The sequence below is a fragment of the Theileria parva genome (genome assembly GCF_000165365.1).
Source record: "Theileria parva strain Muguga chromosome 3 map unlocalized ctg_530, whole genome shotgun sequence".
Taxonomy (NCBI): Eukaryota; Apicomplexa; class Aconoidasida; order Piroplasmida; family Theileriidae; genus Theileria; species Theileria parva.
In genome coordinates, this window is record NW_876245.1 from 1,250,588 (window position 1) to 1,277,621 (window position 27,034).

At 32.2% G+C, this 27,034-nt stretch overlaps 10 protein-coding genes across 10 annotated transcripts; 3 read left to right on the plus strand and 7 right to left on the minus strand.

Moving 5' to 3' along the window:
• Window positions 1-41: 41 nt before the first annotated feature.
• TpMuguga_03g00580 (uncharacterized protein) lies at window positions 42-1,415 on the minus strand (the record flags this gene model as incomplete). Its single annotated transcript, XM_758515.1, has 1 exon — window positions 42-1,415. One exon carries the CDS (start codon window positions 1,413-1,415, stop codon window positions 42-44), a length of 1,374 nt encoding a protein of 457 aa, XP_763608.1.
• A 64-nt stretch (window positions 1,416-1,479) lies between these two features.
• Window positions 1,480-2,955, minus strand: TpMuguga_03g00581 (uncharacterized protein). The gene has a single exon (XM_758516.2). It carries the CDS (start codon window positions 2,952-2,954, stop codon window positions 2,031-2,033), a length of 924 nt encoding a protein of 307 aa, XP_763609.1. The 5' UTR covers window position 2,955; the 3' UTR covers window positions 1,480-2,030.
• Window positions 2,956-3,164: 209 nt separating this feature from the next.
• On the minus strand, window positions 3,165-4,082 carry TpMuguga_03g00582 (uncharacterized protein; the record flags this gene model as incomplete). The annotated part of the gene is made up of 1 exon (XM_758517.1): window positions 3,165-4,082. The coding sequence occupies one exon, from the start codon at window positions 4,080-4,082 to the stop codon at window positions 3,165-3,167; it is 918 nt and encodes a 305-aa protein (XP_763610.1).
• Window positions 4,083-4,302: 220 nt separating this feature from the next.
• TpMuguga_03g02530 (uncharacterized protein) lies at window positions 4,303-6,131 on the minus strand (the record flags this gene model as incomplete). The annotated part of the gene is made up of 6 exons (XM_758518.2): window positions 4,303-4,443; window positions 4,484-4,550; window positions 4,579-4,826; window positions 4,960-5,466; window positions 5,498-6,004; window positions 6,048-6,131. 6 exons carry the CDS (start codon window positions 6,129-6,131, stop codon window positions 4,303-4,305), a joined length of 1,554 nt encoding a protein of 517 aa, XP_763611.2.
• Window positions 6,132-6,259: 128 nt separating this feature from the next.
• On the plus strand, window positions 6,260-7,192 carry TpMuguga_03g00585 (uncharacterized protein). The gene is made up of 7 exons (XM_061305735.1): window positions 6,260-6,355; window positions 6,394-6,504; window positions 6,542-6,695; window positions 6,728-6,828; window positions 6,859-6,978; window positions 7,009-7,064; window positions 7,096-7,192. The coding sequence occupies exons 1-7, from the start codon at window positions 6,335-6,337 to the stop codon at window positions 7,145-7,147; spliced, it is 615 nt and encodes a 204-aa protein (XP_061161068.1). The 5' UTR covers window positions 6,260-6,334; the 3' UTR covers window positions 7,148-7,192.
• Window positions 7,193-7,305: 113 nt separating this feature from the next.
• TpMuguga_03g00586 (Queuine tRNA-ribosyltransferase family protein) lies at window positions 7,306-8,514 on the plus strand (the record flags this gene model as incomplete). The annotated part of the gene is made up of 1 exon (XM_758521.1): window positions 7,306-8,514. The coding sequence occupies one exon, from the start codon at window positions 7,306-7,308 to the stop codon at window positions 8,512-8,514; it is 1,209 nt and encodes a 402-aa protein (XP_763614.1).
• Window positions 8,515-8,624: 110 nt separating this feature from the next.
• Window positions 8,625-10,819, plus strand: TpMuguga_03g00587 (Tetratricopeptide repeat family protein). The gene is made up of 12 exons (XM_758522.2): window positions 8,625-8,900; window positions 8,934-9,006; window positions 9,036-9,098; window positions 9,172-9,341; window positions 9,373-9,510; window positions 9,542-9,775; window positions 9,837-10,019; window positions 10,085-10,142; window positions 10,186-10,286; window positions 10,317-10,481; window positions 10,514-10,721; window positions 10,761-10,819. The coding sequence occupies exons 1-12, from the start codon at window positions 8,691-8,693 to the stop codon at window positions 10,778-10,780; spliced, it is 1,623 nt and encodes a 540-aa protein (XP_763615.2). The 5' UTR covers window positions 8,625-8,690; the 3' UTR covers window positions 10,781-10,819.
• A 564-nt stretch (window positions 10,820-11,383) lies between these two features.
• Window positions 11,384-12,040, minus strand: TpMuguga_03g00588 (uncharacterized protein). The gene is made up of 2 exons (XM_758523.2): window positions 11,942-12,040; window positions 11,384-11,863 (listed from the first exon to the last, which is right to left on the minus strand). The coding sequence occupies exons 1-2, from the start codon at window positions 12,036-12,038 to the stop codon at window positions 11,538-11,540; spliced, it is 423 nt and encodes a 140-aa protein (XP_763616.1). The 5' UTR covers window positions 12,039-12,040; the 3' UTR covers window positions 11,384-11,537.
• A 733-nt stretch (window positions 12,041-12,773) lies between these two features.
• TpMuguga_03g02510 (AAA domain (dynein-related subfamily) family protein) lies at window positions 12,774-25,691 on the minus strand (the record flags this gene model as incomplete). Its single annotated transcript, XM_758525.2, has 10 exons — window positions 12,774-12,861; window positions 12,895-13,317; window positions 13,436-13,485; window positions 13,518-13,755; window positions 13,819-14,188; window positions 14,326-20,109; window positions 20,195-22,177; window positions 22,226-22,330; window positions 22,362-24,952; window positions 25,015-25,613. The coding sequence occupies 10 exons, from the start codon at window positions 25,611-25,613 to the stop codon at window positions 12,828-12,830; spliced, it is 12,177 nt and encodes a 4,058-aa protein (XP_763618.2). The 3' UTR covers window positions 12,774-12,827.
• Window positions 25,692-25,816: 125 nt separating this feature from the next.
• Window positions 25,817-26,738, minus strand: TpMuguga_03g00592 (Mitochondrial glycofamily protein). The gene is made up of 3 exons (XM_758527.2): window positions 26,422-26,738; window positions 26,318-26,377; window positions 25,817-26,241 (listed from the first exon to the last, which is right to left on the minus strand). The coding sequence occupies exons 1-3, from the start codon at window positions 26,660-26,662 to the stop codon at window positions 25,835-25,837; spliced, it is 708 nt and encodes a 235-aa protein (XP_763620.2). The 5' UTR covers window positions 26,663-26,738; the 3' UTR covers window positions 25,817-25,834.
• Window positions 26,739-27,034: the final 296 nt, after the last annotated feature.

Genomic DNA, 27,034 nt, shown 5'->3' on the forward strand with positions numbered 1-27,034 from the left:
TTTTTATAATCCATTATTTTTTTAGTAATGGTGAATTGTGGTTAATTGGTTTTGAGAATATCAGATTTGATATCGGAAGAGAAAGTTTCAGTAAATGCCTCCCATCCGTGTTCGAAGGATTTACCAAGCCAGTAGAAGAAAGCCCTCGGTCCCTTCATGTCATTCGTGGCCCAAGTGTCGATGTTATTGAGGTAGTCCTTATAAGTCTTGAGGTAACCTTGGGACAGTAGTACTATGAACACTGTGAAGAAGTATGACAAAAATGTGTTAAAGGCAGTCATCGAAGAGTTATACTGGTCATTTGTTTGCATTGAAGCGGCGGAGTACCCGACTGTGACCAGGACTGCGTGTAAAACGACGAAAAGAATGGTAAAAAAGCCTAAAAATGCCTTATTCTTAGTCATCAATTCAGCCAACTTAGTGTCTGGGTAGTGACGCGGCACTATAAATAGGATTGGCATAAGGAGGAATGGAACAATCAGTAGAGCTGAGAAGTTCCAAAATGAGTGACTATGACGCCAGTTTTTGTTAGGGCCTAAGTTTGTATATTCGCAAAGGAACACAATTATAGTTGAGGCAAGACCAACCGCGAAAACACACACAAGATCAATCCTATAAGCAGGCCTTAATTCAGTTAATTTGTACGGGGCAATTGCTGGGTAAACGATGTATACATAGCCTAACCCGAAGAACGTAATTAAGATTGGCAACTTTGACATCCAAAGGTTATAAAAGAATGAAGACCCTCTAAACTCAAATGAATCAGGCATTAGTAAACTGGAATCAATTGAGAAATAAGTCATGGTCCAAAGTACAGAAGTGGTAATGCACATGAAAATGGCCAAAACAGTCTGGATAGTAACAACAGCAAGGTTAATGTTCCTAAGGCTAAATTTTTCAGCAAAGAAGAGGAAAACCAGTTGATAAACCACCACAACAATGCCTGAAACTGGAATTGCAACGGCGTACCAGTGGATCTCAGGTGATGAGACGTTCATTACGAGGCCCTGGTTAAAAGAGAAGACCAGAGAGGAAATTGCAAGCATGTAATAGAAGAAGGTTAAGGAACCATGATCTCCCTTAGCTACATAGGAGAAGAGCAAGAGAATTGAACATACTACCGTGGCCCAGTTAGAGACAATGGACAGGAAATTGTTGTGCCTCTGGAACCGCTGGGGAACGAATGAAACGTACAGAGTGACAAGCAACATCCCTAAAAAATAACAAATCTGGGTTGAGTTAAGGAGCTTAGAAATGAACAGGTCCACACTGCTCTCTGGCACATGGAAACGTCTGACGGTAAAGTAAACTGCGTTCACTGCCAAATACAAAGGCTGAAGCAAAACGAGACCTGAAAGAAACATAGAATATTTCCTCAAGGTCTTATTTGCCTCCAATTTCATAGTAAACAACATCTTCCCACTATTAACTACTTATAGACTGATAATCACAGAAATTATTGGTATGAATAGTTATATATGATTATGGATTATGTTTTGGTAAAAAATTTAAAACGGGTTTATCAACAAATCGGTTGATATATCAGTGATTCACAATCAAATTGACTTTATCAGACCCCATACAGGAATCCAATAACAAATTAAACCACTTGTCAGCTCTTTAAATGATTAAAATAGTTGTAATATAACAGACTAATTTTTATTACCTTTACCTGTGACTTGTCAGATTTTACTCCTGATTTCTATGGGTTCAAAATCCATAAGCTTTGTCATTCTATTTTCTTCCACCATCTATGTAGTATTAGTTTAGTTAATTTTATAATTAATTTTGTATAATTTCAGGTTTACACCTTTTTGCCTTTTTATATACTATTTCACCTAGGGTGTACCTTTTCATGATTACATTACTTTTATCATTTGTTATTTTGTGATAGTTTTAATTAATTTCACCTTTTACCTGGGTTTTCCTATTTTTAAAATTTTGTATAAAAATTTTAATCTATTACTACACTTTGTAAGACTTATTTTAGTTTTGTTTTCCAACATTTTGTGGATATTTATTTGTTAAGATCATGTATCTTCTTCCTCTGAATCTAATTCTACAGTAACTGTTTCTTCCTCCTCCTTTTTCTTCTTATCCGGTGGTTCTTGATCTTCAGATTCAGATGGTTGACCTGATCCTTCAATTTCATCGTCTGATTCTTCAGAATCAGTTATCACTATAATTTCTGGTTCTAATTGAGGTTCTTCCAATTGCTGAGCTGTTTGAGTAGGAGGTGGTTGTATAAATTCTTCTGAATCATCTAGGCTTTCATCCGCATAAAGTTCTTCAGCCGTTGTTTCAAGTTCTTCTTCTATTGTATGAGTAGAAACCACATCTTCTTCAATTTTGTTCTTATCAAATGGATAATCATCCTCACCAAGCTGTTTCTTTCTTTCTATAAGGCTCCTTTTTCCTCCTTTCTTCCTTTCTAGATAATTAGAATCGTTAATTACCCTAAAGGTAAGTCTACTCACTATGTTTTCGTCAAAATCAGTTACACCAGTACTGATATTTGCCAACTTTTTTTGTATTTCTTTATCATCATGATACGTTCTCTTAATTTCTGTAAAAAGTGCTTTTATAAGAGCATGATTTTCCGAATCTTCAGGGGAACAATCGTCAAGAGGTGAAGTGCGTCCAGGCCCACTCCCACTTTTGACCAAAAACGTTGGGTACCAATTTTCTTTTTCATAATAAAAGCAGTACACAAATTGAATCTTTTGGCCTTCAGGCGGAGCTTCAAATAGTAAATTATCTTTGTTGTATATTTTACAAATATATTGACCAGGCATTGTCTGGTAACTATAATATGTCAGACCCATAAATTGATGTCTCCTTACTATAAATTTTAAACGACTTGCAAAAAAGTTAACGTCCAATATAATATTATCAGAACCTCCCAAGGCAAATTTAAACAAAAGAAAAAATACAAAATCAAAAAACATAACCATACTTATGGAATTTGTTAAGATCTTTTAAACAACCACTAGATAGTATCATTAATTATTTAAATTTTACTTAATTAAAAAATATTAACATTTTATCAACCTATTAACTTATTAAGCATTAGACCAATTGATACAACATATTTAGATTTAATAATTTTTTAAGAAAAAAATTTTCATTAGACAATATTCTACATTAAAATCTATGAAATGCAATTATTCCTGAATTTCCTCATCGGATTCGCTAGAGTCACTGATCACTATAATTTCTTGTTCTAATCCATGATCATGTTTCGGCTTCTTGGAAGGTGGCTGAGAATCTCCCGGTTCAGATTGCTCATCATCTGATTCAGTTTCCTCATGGTCAGATTCAGATGCATCAGCTTCATCATAATCAGACTCACTAAAATCACTAATTACAATAGTTTCCGGTTGCAGTTCAGGTTTATCAATAGTTTGTTGATCAGGTTGTGTAGGTATTTCGGATTTTTGCGTTTCTGATGGCTCTACAATTTCAGTGGACGTCTCAGATTTTTCCTCCTTTTGATAAAAACTGCCGTCCTTAACAGTTGGTCTAAGGTTAGTTGAGTTAAATATCTCTTTAAATTTGGGAGTCTCACCTTTATAAGATACACTTTTATAAAGTCTGTATATAAGACTATTTAAACTCGAAGGTTGGGCAAAAGGATCGTACTCGGAATCAAGATCTTTTAACTTTTCCTGTATCACTTTATTTTGTGTTAGATTTTCTTTTATGAAATCAAAGAATAACTTCCTGCAATTATTGCGTTCCGTCTCCAAAGTAGATGAATCAACTATAGGGGTATGTTCATACCCGTGAGAATGAATTAATATTAATGGCGTTCCATGGTTTTCTTCAACATAATAAACAAAGACAGAAGCAACCACTTCTACTGAAGGTCTTACGAATAAAGAATGACCTTTGAAAACTATTGAACCTACCTCATAGCCAGGCGAAGGATGGAATACGTAATATGGTATTCCTTTATAGTACTGTTTTAAAACTAGCCATTTGCTTGATTTTACTTTTAAATCAAGATCCATTACAAAGTAGATGTTATCTGATAGACATTTTCCAGCAACAAATAGAATTATTATCATAAACAAATTCATAATTATAAACTTAATTAAAACTTAAATACCATATCTAGACTTACACATTTTGTTTAAATTTTAAATAACTTGGATTGAGCTTACAAACATTATCCCAAAAATAATAGATTAATGATATACTAATTAAAAAATACATAAAGATAAAAAATTCTTTTCTTAGTGATTAAGTTGTGTTGTTGATCTAACAATCCAAATACCATAGAATGGTGCGATGTGGATTTTAAAATATCAGCTTCCAGTTTTCATCAAGGTTCGAATCTAAAAACCCAATTTTGGCATCTTGGAATGTTGAGAGTATTTGAAGATCGGATTTGGGTAAAAATCTTGAGAAGGTTGGGAAGTTCTTGAAGTATGGGCAGAGCTAAAAGGTTGAGGGAGTTAAATAAATGTGGTGAACTAACCTCCTTATGAGAGATCTGCCAGTGTTCACCACAACACCGTTCACTACAGTAGCTTGGTATCCCGCATCTAAAACATTTTATAAAAAATTACTTACCTTTTGCAATAGAAAAAATTAATTTGTTCATTGTTGAAGAGATGAATGTGTGGGAGATCTATGTGGTAAACTCTGGAGCACTCGTAGTTGAAGCATGGCAATACTCTGGGAAATATTTTGTTGGAAGAGAAATTAACTTTTTTTTCATTGACTGATTCAAAAATGTTTTTACATTTGTAAGGAACTGTGATTTTAGAGGATGATAAAGAAGAAAGATCATAAATCAAGTGTACTTTTTTTTCAAAATCCTGTAAAATACATTTTCAAAATGTTAAATAAAAATTTTAAATATCTATTTATTAGCATTATTTTAAATTAATTCGCCAATTCATTGGCTATATTCTAGTTAATAATTAACTAAAATGAATTCCTACAAAATACTTGGGTATTAGATTGTAAAACTTGATAAAGTCTTTCTAACATTCCAACACAGGCATTGGAATGATACATGTTAAACTCGACATTTGAGATAGAGTCTGGCGAGTTAAAACCTTCTGAAATTCCCTTATCCAGTGATCTTTTCACGTTATGTTTTAGAGCCTTAAAAACCTCTTTAGGTACTTGATCGAGGCATTTATCAGAAATGGTCAAAAGTAAAATGTCAGAAATAAAAGAAACTATTTTACACAAAATCCTCCTATCCATACTCCAAGAAATCAAGGGTATTATGGAATTCCACAAGTAACATGAGGACGATGAATGTAGTTTCTTCAGAAAACCTGGGCCCCTAGACCCGTAAAAGTAAACTGTTGAAAGCTCTAAGAACGTGTAAAACATCTTTTCCACTGGTTCTTCATGCTTCGATTTGAGTTTTATTCCTACATGAGACCACATGTACTTCCATAATTTTGATGAAACAAAGCGAAAACACATTTGCGATAAGTTTGCCTAAACAATAAAATTTTCATAAGAAATATACAGATTTGTATTCAAGGAGGTATGGAAACAAAGTTATTAACGAATTCATATTATAGCATAAAGCTTCATGATCAATAACTTTTGATGTTAAAAGCTCATTTATTCTGTTTTCAAAAAATAAGTAACCATTTCCCCTAATAATTAGCCTGAGAGAGCCTGGAATTCTATTCTCGATCATGCCACTGAGAAGTTGAAAGGCGACCTCATTTCTCAGAGTAAGTGTATAATTTGGAGTGGAGGATAAATTGTCGCCAAAAGCAGATTTGATGTGATATTTTACAAAATTGTAATTGTCAAAGTAAGGGGTACCAATACTAAACACTGACTTCAAAATATCAAATCCAAAGTTATGGGTGACATCTGCCCAAAATTTAAAATCATGTCTTCTTTCAATGTTTATATTAGTCCAATCAGTTTTTGAGGTCGTTTTTAAGTTGTAAAATATATCTTTGAGTAAATCAATATCATCCTGTTCGTTTGAAAGATTACACATCGAGGAATCATGGGACTATAAATTCAAATAGTATATATAGGTTATAAATTAAACTTACTTGTTTGTTTTTTTCATATTCTGGACCAAATTCCGACGGTTCAAATTTTGGTGAGTCGTATGTTACAATTCCACGGTCAGTCATGGGTAGATTCGAAATTTTAATTATTAATTTTCATGAATTTTTATGTTTTAAATTTTAAGGAAAATGTGTGAATAACTATCCAGAATATTAACTTATAGCAATACCCACAATCATTATATAAATTTTAATTTTTATTTATGTTTTAAGCTTAACTGATGATTCATTTAAATTAATTAATGAATTATTTTATTTTTTGATAAAAAATGCCTAAAGGGGCAATACATGTAAGAATTATTAGAATTTTGTTTAATAATTATTTTAGTTCACTGGTAGCAATTTTGCCATAAGAAGAAGGTTAAGATGGGATATTCTAGACAGAATGAGAAAATTAATAGAAAATGGGACATACAAAAGGCCAAGATGGATGGATTGGGTAAAAAATTCCTAAACTTTATTTACCGTGTTTACAGGTAGAGCGTTATCCACCGCTTGAGACTAGGAACCTTCTTCATACTGAAAAGGTTATAAAAAATGTCTATTTGCCTCTAATAAACTCTCTTCTTAAAAAGTATCCTCATTTGAGGTTCGAAGGCTGTTTTAACTCCGAAAATGAGTGGCAAAAAGGTTTGTTTAAAAATTTCTTAATTAATTAACAGGATTTGACAATTATACTTTCGATCATCCGGTGATGCAATTTGTATCATATCAACTAAGTCTTATGAATAAAGGAATTAGTAAGGAAGAAGCCTTTTTAAGAGTAACAAACTTCTTCCTCACGAATGTGCAGGCTGAGAAAGTGTTTTATAAGAATCGAATTGAATCTGAGAAGAAACAAAGGGTGTCAATGGCATTTGGTCTCGATGAAGAGGAATCACTCTCATATACTGCGGGATCCGCTTATCTAGCCGTACGTTGTTTGGTTTAAGTGAATTTTCAGGAAAAAGAGGCTAAAGATAAAGTTAAATTTCTTACTGAGATTAGAGATGAGCTTCGGTTATTTTTTCCTGAATTTATATGGCTTTAGGAAGTTAAAGGAGGGAGTTTTAGGAGATAAACGACAAAAATCTGGTGATTAATGGGTTGTAAAATGAAACTTTAAATTCCCTTATTTTCCCTGTTTATGTTATACTTTTATTATTTTACACTATCTACAAATTTATAATTATCTGGTGTGTTTGCAAATTATTAAGCCACATTTTAGATTATATGTATTATAACTATCAATGCAGTTAAAATGGACAAATACGATGGATCTAGAGTGTTTTTTAGAGAAATGTGTAAAAATAATAGGGATGATTTTCCGTATCGGAGGGGAGTAATAATGTCAGAGCTCCATACTCCTTGCTGTCCAGTGGTTTGTAAATTAATTCTACCAGACCCTTTGACTATTGATTTTATTTCTAAAATACAACAGAAGCCGTTTTTGTGTATACAATTTTGCTCAGTTTTGCCGTGTTTGGAAATTCTTGAGGAATTCGATCGTAGATCTAAAAATGACAAATCTCTGAGGCGTTTTGTAGATTATGAAGGAGCGACAACTCTTTTAACTTTTAACGAACTATTTAATAAATATTCGAGGATTGAAGGCAATCAGTTTGTCTTCCATGTGGACAGCGACAAATATCTTCTAAATGAACACACATCGAAGAAAATCATTGATTTAATTAACCCTTCTATTTCAATCATACCCACTTTATCATTAAAGCATTCGGAAAGGAAGAAATGGAGCGCGAGAAAGAGGACAAAGTTAAATGATTTATACCAAACTTATTACGAAACACTATCAAGGTATCCAAACAGCACTAAACTGGTTAAACCTATTCATCCTTGTATTGAACTTAAGGAAATGGGTGATTTTGAGGTAATTGAATTTCCGGGATTTGGGTTTGGAGAATCTTTAAATGAAAGATATGAATGGATAAAAGAAATGGGAAAGAATTTGACAGGAAAAGAGGTGAGAATAATTCAACTCAAAACGGGAACACCTTTGGAGATACTCCATGCTGTTTTAATGGGTTTTGATGTGGTTATTTCTCCCTATCCTGAGTCTTTATCGGAGCAAGGATTTGCACTATCATTTGAATTACCCAGTGAATTTGAGGGGAATTATGAACCGGAATATGTTTTAAATTTATTGAACGAAAGATGTAAATTTTTCGATGGAGTTTATAAGGACCAAATTAAAGATATCGTTGATTTGAAAAATAGTGTGCACATCGATGTTGTTGAATCACTTATGGACGAAAAATCAGTAAGGAAGGAATCAAGGGCATATATTAATCATCTTCTAAATTGTAAAGAAATGAATGGAAACATAATATTATCCAGTCATAACTTATACATGTATGAATTGTTGTTTCAAAGGATCAGAGATTCCATTGAAAATGACACACTGGTGAATTTCGTTTATAATTTTATACAGCTTAACGTTAAAAGAGATTAATTTCCCTTTTAATACCACTAATTTTGTATGAATATACATAAATATTAGCAATATATAATTATTTTTTACTTTCTTCTGGGGTTCGAGTGGAATAATTTTAAAAATATGAAAAATTAATTTTATATCTAATAATTTCACTACTTTAATTGTTGTAATTTACAATCACTTTTCATAGGATGGAAGATTTAAAGAATCTCGGAAATGATGCCTTTAAGGCTGGAAGATTTATGGATGCTGTAGAATTTTTCACTAAAGCAATTGAACTTAATCCAGATGATCACGTTTTGTATTCTAATAGATCAGGCGCATATGCATCTATGTATATGTACAACGAGGCTTTAGCTGATGCGAATAAATGTATCGACTTGAAGCCAGATTGGCCTAAGGTATAGATTTCCCCTATTAAGTACACTGTTTAGGGATATTCTAGAAAAGGATTGTGTGAATACAAGTTGGGAAATCCTGAAAAAGCTAAAGAAACTTATAATATGGGTATAAATGAATTATTTTAAATTCTTTAGGTCTGGCTTATGATCCAAATAACGAATCACTAAATAAGGCCTTGTTAGAGGTTGAAAATGATAGTAAGTCTTTTAAATTTATTTTTGTATCCCACAAATATTTTAACTATGAAATATTTTTTAATAAAATTCTTAGAATCCGACACTTACATCCAATCACTATTGATGGTTTCACAAATCATCCAGCAGAACCCTAAACTCAGAAAATACCAGGAACAAGATCCTGAATACGCATCTAAACTCGCAAGATTGGTTTCACACATGAACACTGATCCCGCGGTTTTACAACAGATATTAACTGACCCAGTAACGATCATTGTAATTATTAATTACTTAGAACCCAGGTTTGAGAGATGGCTTAATGGCTTGTATGGGTATGAATCGAAATACAGAAAAGAGGGAAGACAATATTGAGGAGAAACCTAAGATGCCTGAACCCCCTAAGCCAAAGGAGCCATTAACTCCCTCCCAAGTGGTAAGAAATTATTAGAATTGCTAATTTATAGGAGTCAAACAAGTATAAAGAGGAAGGAAACAATTTTTACAAGCAGAAGAAATTCACAGAAGCATTGGAAATGTATAATAAGGCCATAGAACTGGATCCAAATAATTTATTGCTGGAGAATAACAAAGCGGCTGTGTATTTGGAGATGGGTGATTACGAAAAGTGTATCAAAACATGTAACGACGCTATTGATAGAAGATACGATGTTATGGCTGATTTCACAGTAGTTTCAAAGGTATTCATAACTTATAAAGTGTTTATTTACCGAGTAAATGTGGCTATTAACTACTATTTAGATATACAACAGATTGGCAGCCTGTTATACTAAAATGGAGCGTTACGACGATGCAATTTTATGTTACCAAAAGTCATTAATTGAAAACAACACCAGACAGACAAGAATTCTATTAAGTGATCTTGAACGACTAAAGGAGAAGAAAGAAAAGGAAGCCTACATCAATCCAGAATTGGCAGAACAAGTTTCTATACACACAATTACTTCATTATATATTATAGTTATTCATGATTTACAATCAATTTATAGCATCGTGAAAAGGGTAATGAATATTTCAAGGCTTTTAAATTCCCAGAAGCTAAAAAGGGTAAATAATTACATTTAAAATATATGAATAACTTTAATTTTAGAATATGATGAGGCAATTAAGAGGAACCCAACGGATGCCAAGTTATATTCAAATCGAGCAGCAGCTTTGTTAAAGTTGTGTGAATACCCATCAGCATTAGCGGTAACTAATTTCTATCATATGTTTGATTAGGACTGTAACAAGGCTCTGGAATTGGATCCGACTTTTGTTAAGGCCTGGGCAAGGAAAGGAAACCTTCACGTCCTGCTGAAAGAGTATCATAAAGCCATGGATTCTTACGACAAGGGACTTAAAGTTGACCCAAACAACAACGAATGCCTGCAGGGAAGAAATAACGTAAGTGATAAATTCCCACTTAATACTCTTAGTGTTTAAATAAGATACAAGAAATGAACAAGGGCGAAATCGATGAAGAACAGTGCAAGCATGCCATGGCTGATCCTGAGGTCCAGCAGATAATCTGCGACCCTCAATTCCAGTTAATATTAAAGAAAATATCAGAAAATCCGATGACCATGGCAGAATACCTCAAGGATCCCAAAATCTCAAATGGAATACAAAAATTAATAGCTGCCGGTTTGTTAACAATATTATGACTTTTTATAAAAATTTTAGGTTTAATTAGAACTGGCTGAAGTTTTAAATATGTGTAACCACTAATTTCTTTCATTATATATTTTTTCAATATACATTTATATATACACTGTTGTTATACGTTCCGTAAATTATGCCATGTTTAATTTATAGCCTAGTATATTAATATTATTACGATAATTTAGTTTAAAATAATTGATTAAAGTGATAATTGAATATTTTGGTGTTTTGATTCAAATTAGGAAGATTATTGGGCAGGACACTTTATGGCTAAAGAGTCTCACTCCACTCATTTAGTGATATTTAGAGGTTGCCTGGCTTATTGCTGTAACTCTTGAGGCACGAGTGTGAACATGAGGGTTTGTATTGGGTCGGCGGTGCTCGGCGGCGCCTGTCTGCTAAAATTCTGAGTCGGTTGCGCGCTTTTGTGTAAGCTTTAGATCGCGACTGCTACGGCTAGGCGGACCGCTCCAGGCTGGCAACAGAGCAGGGAATAGCTGACGCTCAGACTGACTAGCAAGACTGCAGATGTAGCTTGAACCCGCTTCGACTTGAACTACATTGTACCCACCAGGACATGCTCGTATTTCTTTTATACAACACTTGTTATACTATTATATAGTGATAATATACAGTTAATTGTATTATTTATTAACACCATATTAATATATTAAATCCTTTTGAGTACAGTTTAATTTTTTCATTAATATTAATTATTCCTATTTAAAGTATTAAAATCCACCTAATTTATCATTTATTTGTGAAAGGAGCTGTGTTGTGGTCAATATTGAGATAATTTTAAAGAAAATAAAACCCTTTCCATAAATCCTGTTTGGCTGCAACATTTGACGGGTCACAGTTAGCCTGAATGTCTTGCAAAGAAAGATCTTCCTGATTACGGCATCTGACGTAAGGCTGCTCCTTCTTCTCCCACAATTTCATATCGTCTGCGTTACAAATACATGCCCAAGGATAGTCAGTATTATCGGGGTACATGAAGTTGTAATACGCCCCGAGATTCCCCCCTCCAAAGTTCTCTTCCTTCTTACCGTCAGCACCTCCCTTCATAACCTCAATAGCAGTTAGAATAGGGTTACCCAATTCAGCAAAGCTAATGGCGGTCACTAAGAAATGGATTAAAGTGCTATTTAACTAATTTTAGTTATAGAATCTTGATGGTGGGTTTCGTGAACAAAACTTACATTCTGTGGTGTATTCATGTGAATGTTTAGTACTTGAGAAGGTCAATTTGAAGAACATGAACAAGATTAAATATTTATTACTTAATTTGGAAACCATTTTTACTACTAAAACTAAATTAATTCACGCACTCCCGGGCATTTATCAAGACATTCCATACCCCCTATTCCTGTTTTATTATTTCATATATATTCTTATTATTTTTTACAATTCTTTCTTAATTCTTGGTTAACAGTGAAAAATTAATATAATTTCTAATTAATAAGTAAATGTGTAAATGAATTCATAAGATGCTCTAATACGTTCGTATGTACACACAATGAGTAACAACAAATTCAAAAGGTGTTGAAAAGTATGTATTCCGACACTACATCTTCATAATTTGCCATGTTTCTCGGGTCGCAATTGGCCTGAATGTCCTGGTATGAGAGGTCCTCCTGGTTCCGGCACCTGACGTAAGGTTGTTGTTTCTTTTGCCAGAGTTTGAAGTCTTCCACATTGCAAAGGCACGCCCATGGGTAGTCTGTATTATCTGGGTACATGAAGTTGTAGTAGGCTCCAAGGTTCCCACCTCCAAAGTTGGCTTCTTTCCTCCCATCGTTTGCTCCAGTTAAAATCTCAACTGCAGTTAGGATAGGGTGGCCAGTTTCCATAAAATTTGGCTTTTCAACTAAATAAAAAATTAAATTAAGATAAAATTACGAGGATGTGCTTTGTGTTCAATGAACTGCGATGCCAGTCTTACGGATAGGATGAGAAAAAATAAAATTACATTCATTTTTATCAAGTAAATTTAAGTATTTTAGGAAATTAATTTTTTCTTGTATATTAAACTATTTAATTGCACTGATTGCAGATCATGGGTGTGGAATCCCATCCCAGACCCTATCACTTGCCGTTGTTACATATTAAAATCCACTGCCTAATGATTTTATTAAAATTAACTTAATCTTACCTGATCAAGTCGGTTAGGATGTTTGGTAGACTATTTATATTGTTGATAATCGAATAGTATTCAAACGGGAAGTTATCAAGGTACTTTTCTATCACAATTTCACCTCCTTTTCCATTTTTGATGGATTTCATCTTGGTTATATTATCGTTTGGATCGAGTATGATGAGGAGTGGCAAAATATGATTCTCCGTCAGCTGAGTTATGTATTTTCTAATCTTGTTCTTATTGAATTTGCCATCCGTTATGATGATCAACAACTTGTTTTCTGATAAAATAAACTCATACTGAGTCAGTATGAACTCAAATAAGTTTATTAGCCCTTTTTCATAAGAACACTTACTTTCCTCAGTAAAATCAAGCAAACTCAACGAACTTGATATGTTATTACAATTATTTCCACCAAGTATTATCTCACTACTAAATCTACAACACAGATTATCACATATAGCTGTATTTACTCATATATCTGATAATTAAAGTGCATAACTGTGTTCAAGTATTACTATAATTATTTATGACAGTTGTATACTAATAAACTTACGCTCCGAATTTGATAATATTTAACTTTGTTATGTTTAACTTGTATAAAGCCTAAAATACATTTTGAATTGATGCTAAATTACCTGGTATATGATATATATCGTCTCTAATGTTATGTTTGAAATTGGCTTCATCGATTTTGTGTTATCTATAGCTAGTTGTATGTAATAGTTCCTCTGGGTTTTCTTAAGTCTCTTAAGCCAAATTTTAGAATTTTGGTAGTTTGTAGCAATAAACCCCATCAGCCGTTTAATGCTTATTTTTTTACCATACTTATAGTAACCCTTGAAGCCACTGCACTTGTTATACTCCAATATTATACTAAAATAAGATTATTTTAAGAGTAGTATGTTATTATGTAACTATAGAGTGACAATAACTTACTTTAACTGGTGTAATAAATTGTTTATAAGCATTTCACAATCACTTGTTTGCAGTTGGTTTTCAGTTTCTTCAGTTAATTCTGATGATTGGAATGAGTTTAATGGATCCTTTTCATCTCTATCCTCTGCAGTTTTACCTTCAGATTCATTCAATGATTCCCCAAGTTCACTTGGTTCTAAGTTATTCCTTTCCTTTTCTTCCAAGTGTGATTTGTCATTATCGATTTCGCCATTATCTTCAGACGTGTTATCATTGTTTTGTTTAAGTGTGTTGACATCAACATCAAGATTTGATAATTGATTGAGTCGACTGGTCAATCCACAAGCACCCTCACCCACATTGTTTTCATTAACACTTTCATCTTTGGAATCTATAGGTAAATATTAGTTTTTATATAGTTTTTGTATAATAATAATGATTTCAGACAATTCCTCCTCTAAGTTAATTACAACATTGATATTCAGAGGCCTCTTAGTTGTGTCATCATTAAATTGTAATAGAACTTACCCTCAGAAGTTTCTTCTTTTAGTCCAGTAACATTTCCAGCAGTTTCTTCATTCTCGTCAAGGGATTTGTATTCCTCGACTTCTTTGTTTTCAACTTCTTGTTCCTCTTCTAGCTGTTGCTCCTTTTCTTCAACTTCTTCATCAGAATCAAACTCATCTAGTTCGTGGTCTATCGGGTTTGAATATTCTTCAATCTCCTTCTCTACGTTATCTGAAGTCTCTTCTAAGTCATCTTCCAGTTTATTCTTAGCATCTAAATCCACTTCCTTTACTTCTTCAGAGTCACCTACATTCTGGATATCCTTATCTTCCAGTTTTGGTTCTCCCTCCATTTGTTCTATATATTCGACGTCCATATCAACATCCTCACCTAAATCCTCTAGATCTTTATTTATATCATCGTCTATGTCAATGTTATCTTGGTCTTCGAAATCTTCAACGTCCAACTCCACATCTTCAGTTCTTTCTTCTTGGTTAAGTTGTAACTCTCCATCTTCTATTTCATTTGATATATTCTTAATTCCAACTTCATTGTCCAATCCAACACCACCCGGCTCTATATCTCCTTCCTTCATTTTTCCTTGGTCCTCATTTGCGGTTTCCTCACCTGGTATTATTAAGTATATGTACATTAATTTTACCAGGTAATTTAGTACTTTTACATCCAAATCTAACCTACTTTTAATTTTTCCATTCGTAAAGACATTTAATTTGGATTCTTCACCATTATTAAGGGTTAACTTTCCCAACTTTGATATATTGTTTAATAGTTCATTCGAATCACCTAAATCTTCGACCATCTTTTCGCTCTTAATAACACCGTTAGTCATGTTCTTTTTACGATTTCTATTTATTATACTATATTGTCTAGTACATAAAGTCAAATTATAATGAGAATCTGACTCATCACCAACTGTGTTATCCTCCGTTGAATTACTTCGAATTAATTCAAACAACAATAAAACAACGTTGAGAAGTTTAAAATTGGTTTCTATAACATTATAAAAGAGGTCAGTGTTGAAGTTCAATTCTGGTTGTGATGTTATATAGCTTATGTTATACAGGATTACTAAGGAATCAAAGACAGTTCTGGTAGTCATATTAGTGGTGATATGATTAATAATATAATTTATATCAATTTGGTTATTGGTATTTTCAAACTTATAGTAATTTTGAATGGGATCCACGGTTAGTGATATGAGCCGTTTATGCTCATTGATATTCATCTTACTGTAATTTTCCAAAACATTACTATAATTGGCAATTAGCATCCCAATTATTAACTCAATTTCTATCCCGTCACTTATTTCTTTATACATTCTAAAGCCATTTAAGTTTAAACCCGAATTTTCTAAAAGCTTCAGCTCCGTACTTATATATTGTTTTTTATTATTAGGCAACACTTGAGCCTTGTAAATGTGTGATAGATTTTTCTCCGACAATTCAGTGTTAATTAGACTTTCACACATTTCAAAAAGATCTCCCAAGTTATCACCAACTGTGTTACTACTATCAATATCATTTGGAGTATTAAATTTGTTAGGCTTGTCAACTATTTTAACATTGTTAACCATTTTCTTACATTTAATAACGGAATCATTACCATTTTGAATGGTTTCAATGACTTTTTGGTGAACTGATGATCTGATTTCGGAAAGAAACAAACTTATAAAGTCTATAGAATAAACCAAATTGTTATCCAAAGATTTGAAAATAGTTAGGACTCCATCAATTAAGAACACATTCACACAATTGTTATTAAGCAAATGTGAAAGAATAGAACTACAAATCTTCTTGCCTGAACATATTATTCTCATTAAGTCTTTAAACAATAGATTAAATGAAAAGCATATTCTGCCCATTAATTCATTTTTCTTAACAGAAATAACTTTTTTAGAATTCATAATACTGGTGTGGATATTTTTGTAAGAATGTATTATCACGTCGTTGAATTTATTATTGTGTTTAATATTCAAGTTAAGTAGGAAGAGTAAGCAGGAAATAACGTAGTACTCGTCAATTAACTTATTCCCAACTATCAGTTGAACCATTTGCTCGTTGAATACGTATCCTTCGGTACATTCAGTCATAATTGAGGCCTTTATTATACCGAGAATATGAACACTGTTACCTTGGTTTCTACAATACTTTAACTTATAGTTGTAGTAAAGTATGAAAAGATAATATTGTAACATTCTACGATTGTTCAAAAGAAGTGTAAGAATTGAGTTACTGCCCAGTAGTTCATTTATATTTATGTTTATACCAAACTTGTAAATTGTTCCCATTCCTGTATTTCCATTCTGGACTACAGCGTTACTATGGCTTGTATAGTATAATTTGATTGAATTCAAGACTAGAATGGGATAAATTATCACGTCTTTAATCATTTTATACTTGTTAATTGCGTAATTCACATAATTATTAATACTCTCAATTAGGGCACGTTTGTCATTGGTTGAAGCTCCGTCAGTTATACCACCGTTTGCGTTAAGTGTTCCTAACTTCAAATTGACGACAAACTGGTTATATTCAGTTATAAAATTATAAATCAATTTTACAACACCACTTTCATAGGTTTTACATTCTAACTCATATTCTATTTTCTCCTCAGAAACAAAAGCACTTCTGATAACCTCTGGAACTTGACTAACATATCCCATTGATAACGAGTCTAAAATATTAAATGTGTTCGAGATTTGTTTAAATTCCTGTTTCTTATATTTTTCAAATTGTTTTCTGTAATAATCCTCCATTTCTCGAATATACAAACTAACATTTGGTATGATTTTTAAATTCTGTTCTACCAAAATTTTCAAAATCTGATACAGAACATCACTCGCGTTTTCTCTATTCATTTTCCCCAAACAATTCAACACTTCATTCTCCTTAGAATGTTCTTCTCTAACCATTAGTTGAGTTGGACCTTGGAATTCATCTTCAATCCGAGAATACCCGAATAAAACTTTATATTTTTGTGATAAAAGACACTTGAAATCCGAGTGGAATTTGGAGGAATCTGCAGTAAACAAAATGTACATAAATATCAAAGTGTTGTGCACCTTTTCAGGCTCGTATTCCACATTATAAGTCATTTCTTCTATTTTTGCATCCTCAACGCCGTTTATATATCCAAAATAATGGTACAACTGACTATTAGAAAAAGATTCAAGGTGCTCATGATCAGTGTTATTAAACAAAAGGTCGATGTAGTGAAGTATCCCCTGATTTCTTTCACCAATAATGGTATTAGAGAAGTGAAATGCATAAAATAATAAGTTGTACAAGTTGACAATTTTTGGTACTCGAACATAATGTTTTATCTCCTTTATGATACTGTTAACCACATCGTTTTCTGAATCAATTTTCTCAGCGTATTGTAGTATTTTAGAAAAATCATAGTCTTTAATATCCAGAAAGTAATTTCTATAAATGATATAGATTATATACAACAAATTGTAGTAATAAATGTTGGTTTCGTTCACGTTGGATGACATAGTTTCCAATTCTATTGGACGTAAGGATACACTCAGCAAATCCAAATCTAAATGTTTATTTTCATTTATTAGGTTGTACATTTCATTCCTATCACATTTTATCTTCGATTTTAACATCTCATTGTATGATATGTACTTAACATCTACCAAGGCATCACTCATAGTTTTGTTAATCAACCCATTAGGGTTAACGTCCAAGTGTGTTGAATTCAAGAATGAAATGTAATAAATAGCGTCAATGAAATCATTGTTATCTATAAGGTATAGATTACTCTTTAAAATATGGTTATCGCGTAGAGTCAGTAACAATAGAGTTATATTGTCACAGTCATAGTATTTGTTAATATACCATATAATTGAGTAAGTATCAATTCCGTTATTAATCATCGTTGAAATTTCACCATTACCCATTACACTGATATAAGTTTTCATATTTTGACTAGCATCCATTTCAATTTCATCAATTTGATAAAATTTAGGGATAATTCCTTCAACTTGCATGCGGGAACAAACAATGGAGTTGTACAAACGAACTAGGTGAATGTCAAGTGAATAAAAAGTGTGACTGCTATCTAACATTATCATGATATATTTTCTTAGAAGATTATAATACTTGTTATCTACACTCAATAGATAATTTAGTATACAATCACCAACTGAGAACAAGGTATCTTCAGCCAAACTCGGATAATATTTTTCAATTATTTTATGAAATATTTGTACAAAATCATCATTATTTATGTAAAAACGAACAAAATACAACAGAAACTGGTCATTGAGGTCATACATCTTACTCAAAATTAAATACAGCATTGATATTATTATCATTGCATCTACATCTCCAATTTCCTTTATTCTATTTACTATTGAATATATTTCATAAACATATACTTCCACATCCACTGTGCTCTCAATTCCTTTTAATATGTTTTCTATCAATATTGGATTTTCGTTGTGCAAAAATTCATAGTTTTTAATATTCAGGTGTATACATCGGTTAAGAAATGAATTTGAAATTTTGTACAAATAATCGCTATCAATAGTAAAATATATCCTAAAGTTATCATTAACCTTTACTTGCCTATTATAACCGCACTCATTTATATTAAAGGTTTCACAGTTGGAAAATTCTGAATTATCTGTTTGAGAGTAATAATTATCCAACAATGAATTAAGACGATCCAACAATGAACTGTTAATCAGGTGTATGTTATTAATGATTAACCAATGTCCCTTTTCTATACACTTGATTAGGTCACTATCTATCCACTTATAGTTGACTGTTTTCCTATTATACAACTTCATATTTTCATCCATCTGCTTTAGTATTGAAATTACCTCTTCTCCTAGGTCTCGTTCTCTTATATGATTACATAACTTTGAAATATATGCTATAAAATGATCACTACCACATAGACAATCTCTATAAGGGGGTTTAAGCATAAACTGTAGGTAAACATCGGTATTTTTAATTTTACTCAATAAACTCGTATACAGTTGAACAATTTTGTTGTAGGCGTAAACACTGTTTATCTGCTCATATGTCCCAATTATGTCATTAACATCGTTGTTTTCATACAAATTTAGTAAATGGATTTTTTCTACAAACTCTTCATTTCCGTGTTCCAATTGAAAATCAATCAACTTGTGATAATTTTTTATGATTTCAATTATGTTATTTGTGCCTTTGTACAGAAAGAGAATCGGTGTTTTAAACTTGTAGAGCAACATCAAATTATTATACACATCTATATAATCTATTATCTCAATTGGTGAAACCCCTTTCAATACAAATCTCTTTGGAAGAGCATAACCTGGTTCTAGTTTGTTACTTAATCTTCTCAATATACTTGTGTTCAGCTTGTAATTAATGTTAATATCAATCGAAACATGTTGGTTGTAGTGTTGAATTAGTTTAAATATGTTCATCAAGTCTCTTATATTATATAGTAACAAGTTATGATGTGAACCAAATTTGTCAGAATAATCTTCTGCACTGGAGTTTGTCAGTTCATGATTAATTGTATCAATGAGTTCTATATACTTTGGGATTAAATGTTTCATTGTTGGATATTTTTCCAATAAAATTGACCGATAATCGTCATGTGTCAGGTCTTGGACTTTGAATATAATGAAGCGGTTAAGGAGTGATTTTGGGAGCTGCTTTCTATAATTTGTTGTGATTGAATTTTGTGTTGCAAATAAGCGGAAATCCTTGTGACATGAAAACGTTTTATTAATCTCAGGTATGTAAATATTTCTTCTGTGGTCCAATATCGAGTTTATTCCTAGATCAATTTATACAACTGATACTTCCATTTTAACTAAATAATACTATGTATTAGATATATAATCATGTAAGTTATCTGTTACCTTCCAAAATTTCTGAAGATGCTAGATTCAATTCATCCAACAACACCCAAGAACCATTTACCACACACTCCAACAATGGACCATTTTTCCATACAAAACTTATCTCACCACTATCGTTTTTATCACTGGGTACAAATGAGCCTAACAGATCACTTATATCGGTGAACTCATTTAAATTAACTCTGATAAGTTTTTTTTTATATTTTTTGGCTATTTTGCAAACATTATATGTTTTTCCTATACCTGGATTCCCTTCCAACAGTATATTTATATCTGGTATATTCTCTATACACTTTTGCATATAATATACCAGATCTTTATTAACGTTTTTCAAAACATCAACAACAGCAACGTAATTGAAGTTAACAACATTAACTGTCACATTCATGGAGTTTAATATAATCTTTTGGACTTCACTGGAATTCAAATTCGTCTGAACTGAGTTTAGTATTGAAATGTGCAATCCATCAATGAATATTGAAATCTTGTCATTTAAACTAACATCTGTTTGTCTAGACAAAGTGTTATAATAATACTTTGTCCATATTATTATATTTCTTACTGTGAACCTAGCTGAAGTAACATCACCTATAATCTGTGGAGTACAATTTGAGACTAAGTTGAGAATTTGAATAATTGAGTTTATTATCCAATGTTCAACCACTTGAGTTGAATTTCTATTATGTTGTAGGATAATATTGTAAAGAACACTAAAATCTGTGATATCTATGGCAGGAACATATATTAATGTGAATCTATTAGATATTGATGGTGAGAGTTCCTTCTTTCCAAAATCATTTCCTGGGTTCATTGTCCCTATTACACGGAAATTCTTATTACTATATACATATTCCATGTCGTTTACACGATTAGGCTGTGGACCTGATACTGCATTGTTACACGGGCGTGAGCCAGAATTCAATATTATATAGGAATTAAACTCCAGGATTGAGTTGATTTTCTCTAATATAGAATCTTGTACAAGATTAATTTCATCAAACAGAAACCAGTTTCCTTTTATCATGCTTTCTATTAATTTGCCATTTTTCCAAATAAAATTTGGGAAACTGTCACCTTTATTTGTTGGAACGAATGATCCAATAAAGTCTATCGTATCAGTATTGTAGTTACAGTTAAAAATGTTCAATTTCGTTTTAAAGAATTTGGACAATAACTGTACTATTGTTGTTTTCCCTATACCGGTTTCACCTACTAAAAGAACATGTTCTCCGTTGATCAGAGCCTCAGTCACCAAATACACTATTCGGTCTGTATACCCTTCAATCCAATAATAGTTATTATTAAAAAAAAACTCCTTCAGATATTCTACTTCAAAGTATTTACTTTTCCTTAACAACTCCACATAACTCTTTTCAACATCCTCAATATCATATAATCTTTTCCTTTTATCATTAACTATGTTGTTATTAGTTTGGTCCAAATCACTTTTATCAATTCCGTTGTTCAAATTCTGGCTGATAAAGGAACCTATTATCGTATTAAACAGTAGTGATTTTTCATTCTGGTTATGTAACTTTTCACATATCAATGCGTAGTAAAAAATAATCAAGGCCTCTTTATACAGCAAGCTCCCAGATACTTCAGTGCTTGTGTAATTGTTTAGCCTATTTGCCAACTTTATTAAATCTCTTATCGTGATCAGGATTTTGTTCTTGTTGAAGAGTATTGAGTTTAAGGTAGTGGATTTTATGTTATTATATATTCTTACCATCAAATCTGACTTTGTTACTGGCAAATTACACCTCTTGTAAAGTATTAGTTTCAGGTCCTCGTTTGTGATCTCATCAAAATAAATTTGTATAAAACGATTCTTAAATGAGGTAGATAACTGTTTTCTTCCTCCATATATCGAATCACATGGGTTCTGTGTTGCGAACAACATAAAATTTTCATGGCACTTGATAACTTCATTGGTTTCGCTGATATATATCTCCTTGTTGTCGTCCAATATACGGTTTAAACCTAAAAAAACAATCAGTGTTAATTATAAATAAAATATTATTATCATACATTCCAAGACGTTTGATGATGCCAAATTAAGCTCATCTAGTATAACCCAGTATCCGTACTTCATTGCTATCACCAATAGACCGTACTGAAAGACCAACTTTCCATCTAAAATGAATTGTTAACCAATAGATCTTACTTATGAAGTGGTATTGTCCAATGTACTCGGTTATGTCAATGTTATCATAATTGTTAATTCTCACACATTTGTTTCCGGTTAACTTACACAGGTAAGTAACAATCGACGTCTTTCCAGCTGCTGTAGGGCCTTCCAACAGGATCGGCACCTTCAATCCGCTGATTATTCTAACAAGTTTGACCAGGTAATTTACATTATTACTGCATATTATAAATTTTTCTTCAGTATTTTTTTGATCTTGCAATGAATTATAGTTAGGCGAATTTGGTTCTTGGGAATTTCCTAATTTAATCCAATAGTTACATATATTTATGTATCCCTTTTCAGTAGGCATGACAGTATTATTGACTTCAGTGGCATATAAGTTATTAAAACTGTTATCAGGCTGAGTTTCGTAATATTTGGACAGTTCATTTGGTAACAAATCAATTAATTTACTGATGGAGTTTTGTTCCAGAGTTGACAGGAAGTTTGAATAGATGCTATCGAATATTAATTTACTCAAGTTATTCACTGGTTTAAACTCTCTTGTTAACTTGTTTACAATGTATAAAACACTTCTCACAAAGTTCCTCAGTGTAAAATTTGGTAAATTGTGTGCTCCATCCTCTATCTCGCATTGTTCTACCATCTCAGTGACCCGAATGTAAAACCTGCACAACTCTCCCAAATTAATGTTCAGGTGTCCTGTGTAGCAGTTTGCCACCCTAAGTAGGTCGTCATAACTCCTTATCGGATCAACATATATTGTGGTGAATAACTTCAATATGTTTGGTGGAAGGTCCTTCTTACCGGTGTTCACCCTGATAATATTGTTTTTTTTAATCATTGGTGGATTCATACATGCGAACAAACGAAAGTTTCTATTAACCTCAACTCTTTGGTTTATATACTCGTACAACTCTAGATATATTTTATTTTCATTATTTTCAACATCCATATTAGAATTAGAATATATACTTGATAGTAGAGAGTATAACTTGTACAATAAATCGTACTGTGATAAATTAATCTCATCCAACAGCAGCCAATAACCGTTTTTTATACATTCCAGTAAAATCCCATCATTGAAAATGTATTTTACCTTCTCTAAACCAGCTTCTTCAGTAGTAATATTCTTAGGCATAAAATTGCCCAAAAGATCACTAGAATCTGAATTTTCTGAGAACACAAACACCTTTAACACGTTTCCGGTTATTTGTGCAAACTTTTGTATCAATGCAGTCTTGCCCGTTCCGGTCTCACCCACCAGCAGTACAGGTTCATTTCTTATGTATGAGCTATATATCATCTTCAATATTTCATTGTTATATTCTTCATTTTTCAGGATCTTATCATATATTCTCTCATTCGGTTGATTATCCTTTTCAATAGATATTTTATCCTCTGAAACGAATCTTTTTAATAATTTAAATGAGTGAAAAACATCATTTAAGCTATCAATTTGGAGGTTTAAAAGTTTTGAGAAGGTTGACGTGATTTCAAATCTGAGCTTGGTGCAACCAACATCAGAAACAAATACGTTGAAAAAATCAAACAAAATCAATTTCTTCACATTATCACTCGATATATCCACACATGTATTCGTAGAAGTATCAAACTGGGTAGTAAAGTATTTGAGATACGGATAAATTCTTTTCGAAAACTTTAAGAGTTTACTTAAGTTAATCAGTATTTCATATATTTCACCAATATCAAATATTAAGTTGAGTATCAAGGGTGTGTAGTGATTAGGGTACACTCTGGAACATATCCCAATCATGCCATATTTATCCAACTTTTTAGTATATATTGTTGGAATGTTGGACAGCTTTAATCCACTATTCAGCACCGGAGTATTTAAAAAGAAGATTTGAAAATTTTCGTCCATAACAATAGTTTCATTGAGTTCGTTTATATACAGTGATTTAGAACTACATAGGTTAACAAGGAAAGATAGTACTGAATCTGACAGATAGGAGTCGAAAATAAGCCATTTACCCTCTTTTACTGCTCTTGCCACAATTCCGTATGAGTATACAAACTCTCCTATATTTTCACCCGTGATCCAACTACCAATCAGGGCCTTAATCTCAGTGGATTCATCTGTATATACATTTATCACTTCATTATCTGCCATTCCAAGTCCTTTTGACAATAATCGTATGTAGTAATTCTTACAGGAACCAGACAATACTACACCTATGCTACAATCAATTCCAAACAACAAATTGGATAATATTTCATAGTCTTCCATGTCAATTGGAACCAATGAATGGCTTTCCTTATTGCCATGTTCAAACACCTTAGCATCTTCCACTTTACTATTTTTTCGTAAAAATGAAATATGATTTGATGTTTGTATCAAGTTTGGTACTAAAGTATTATCAATTTTAACAACATTGAATGAATATGTGATAGGATAGGTTTTTTTAGGGTTTGAGTTCAACACACTTTCAGAAAGATTAAATATTTCCTGGAATTCGAGATCATTTAACTTTTCAATCTCAACTAACTGCCCGGGATCCAACATTCGTCTAACCTCGTCCCATCCTTCAGGAGTACTCAGCTTAGAGTACAATATCAAATTGCTCAATTCATTCAAATTCAGCCTATAATATATATGTCAATTCAGGAAATAACTACTTATAGGATAAAGTAAATGACTAGTTACCAATTTGAAAGTCGGGAAAGTATACGGATTCTACGAATGGTGACATTATTTAGTCTGATTCGAATTAAATCATTCACAAGAGAGTGCAATCTTAAGTTATTTCTGCATTCTGAAAGTATCCTTGAGCATTTTCTTCCAATTATAGAATCATTTCTCAGTCTGTGGGCAAGTAACAACTTTTCCAATATAAATTCGTCTTCACATATGGAATCGATCAACTCCAGTGTTATAGATAATGAGATATCTGGGCAAGTGGCAAATGCGATTTGCGATGTTTTATAGTTTAATATACAAGAGGTTATGAGAGAGAGATATATATCTATTTTACAACTAGTCGGTATATCATTTCTCGATAAAAAAAAGGAGAGTTTTACAAAAATACTCGCAAACTCATTTCGGTCATAAAAATTATGAGAAAAAAGAGTTGAAATCGTGCGAGATTCTATCCTGGTTGTTCTTTTTTGCGATCTTTCAAGAAAGATTTCCTTGTAATATGAGAAATCAATATCTTTAAGATTAAATCTATCATTTGGAAGGTATTTAATTAATGAATTTGAGATTATTTTACAGTAATATGACAAAATGACGGAATGATCCATTTTGGGTGAATGTTTTACAATTTTTTAATAAAACTAACATTTTAGAATATCGAAATGGCGCAAACTAGCCTACAAATGAAAAACATAAATAATTATCACTCCATCACTGGGGCAATCGTTATCTTTATATTCCCTTATTATCACCATACACATACCATATATGTGGGTAAATATAGCATACAATTGTCATTAATAATTTGTAGTTGTTTATAAAGAGAAGATTATTTGGAAGATAAGAATTTTTCCAAGCCTTTAAGCCAGACCATATACTCCCTTTGTTCCTTATCGATGCTACAAGCGTCAATAAAGTCGCAAAGTTCAGAATCCACTCCTAGACTTGCAAGCCATTCATCGAAACTGCTTTGTAGGGTATCATCAAGATCTTCAAACTCGGGTCCGTTGTAGCTTGAGACTGAGTTCTTGGCCTCCTGATCGGCATACATTCTGACATTGCAGATAATGTATCTGTACTTTTCGTCGTTTTGTAGAGTACTACAAAAGAAAGTAACACCTTGTCCTACTGGGTTCTCAACTGTTACTGAGAAATCGGTCATTTCTGCTTGAGTTTCTCCGTCTCCTTCGGCCTCAAATGGTGATACGAGTTGGAAATCAACAACCACAGACAAATCTAAGACATTATTAGACATTTTAAATTTGTAAATATTTACTAATATATGATTTTATTGGTAGTTAGTAAAAAATACCTCCTACTTTCTTTTCAAGAGTCATATTAACATCACCATCCTTCTCTACAAATTTCCAACCTAAAATGATATGAATCCAAACTTATTTATAAAATTTGTCTAACCTGATTTAGATAGGTAATCTTTGACTAGATTTGGAGCTTCATAATTTGACGTTTCGTGGTGGATTTCTCCTTGAACAACTTGCAGGAGCTTTCCTGATTCTGTAGTTAAATTCCTGGAAGACATAGCTATTGATTTAATGGACTTGCTCAGGGGCGCCTTAACGGTGAAGAATCCTCTTGAATTAGTTCTCAAGGTTGGCAATGTCTTGGAAAGGTTTCTAAAGACTGATCTGACTAACATTTCAAAGGATAAGTATGAACAATTATCTTTTCGGGAAACTACATTAAACAAGGAATTTATAACTTTTAAAGTTAAACTATATTGAATTAATTTAATACGTAATGGGGGTGTAAAGGTTTGAAAATAAATCACTATTAATTTTTGGAAATATTAATTTTATAACGTCCTTTTCAAACTGATATTCTAACATTAATGTAATACAATTTTAAAATGGAGTAGAAATTAACTATTTAAATTTATTTATTACACATAAAAGTGTATGTGAACATCAATTATTTAAGATTTAATGGAAAAAATTTTGGAATATTCATAATTAGTCCTTTAAATAATTGTACTCAATTTTTTATAATTTGTTGATGTGTGAGAACTGTA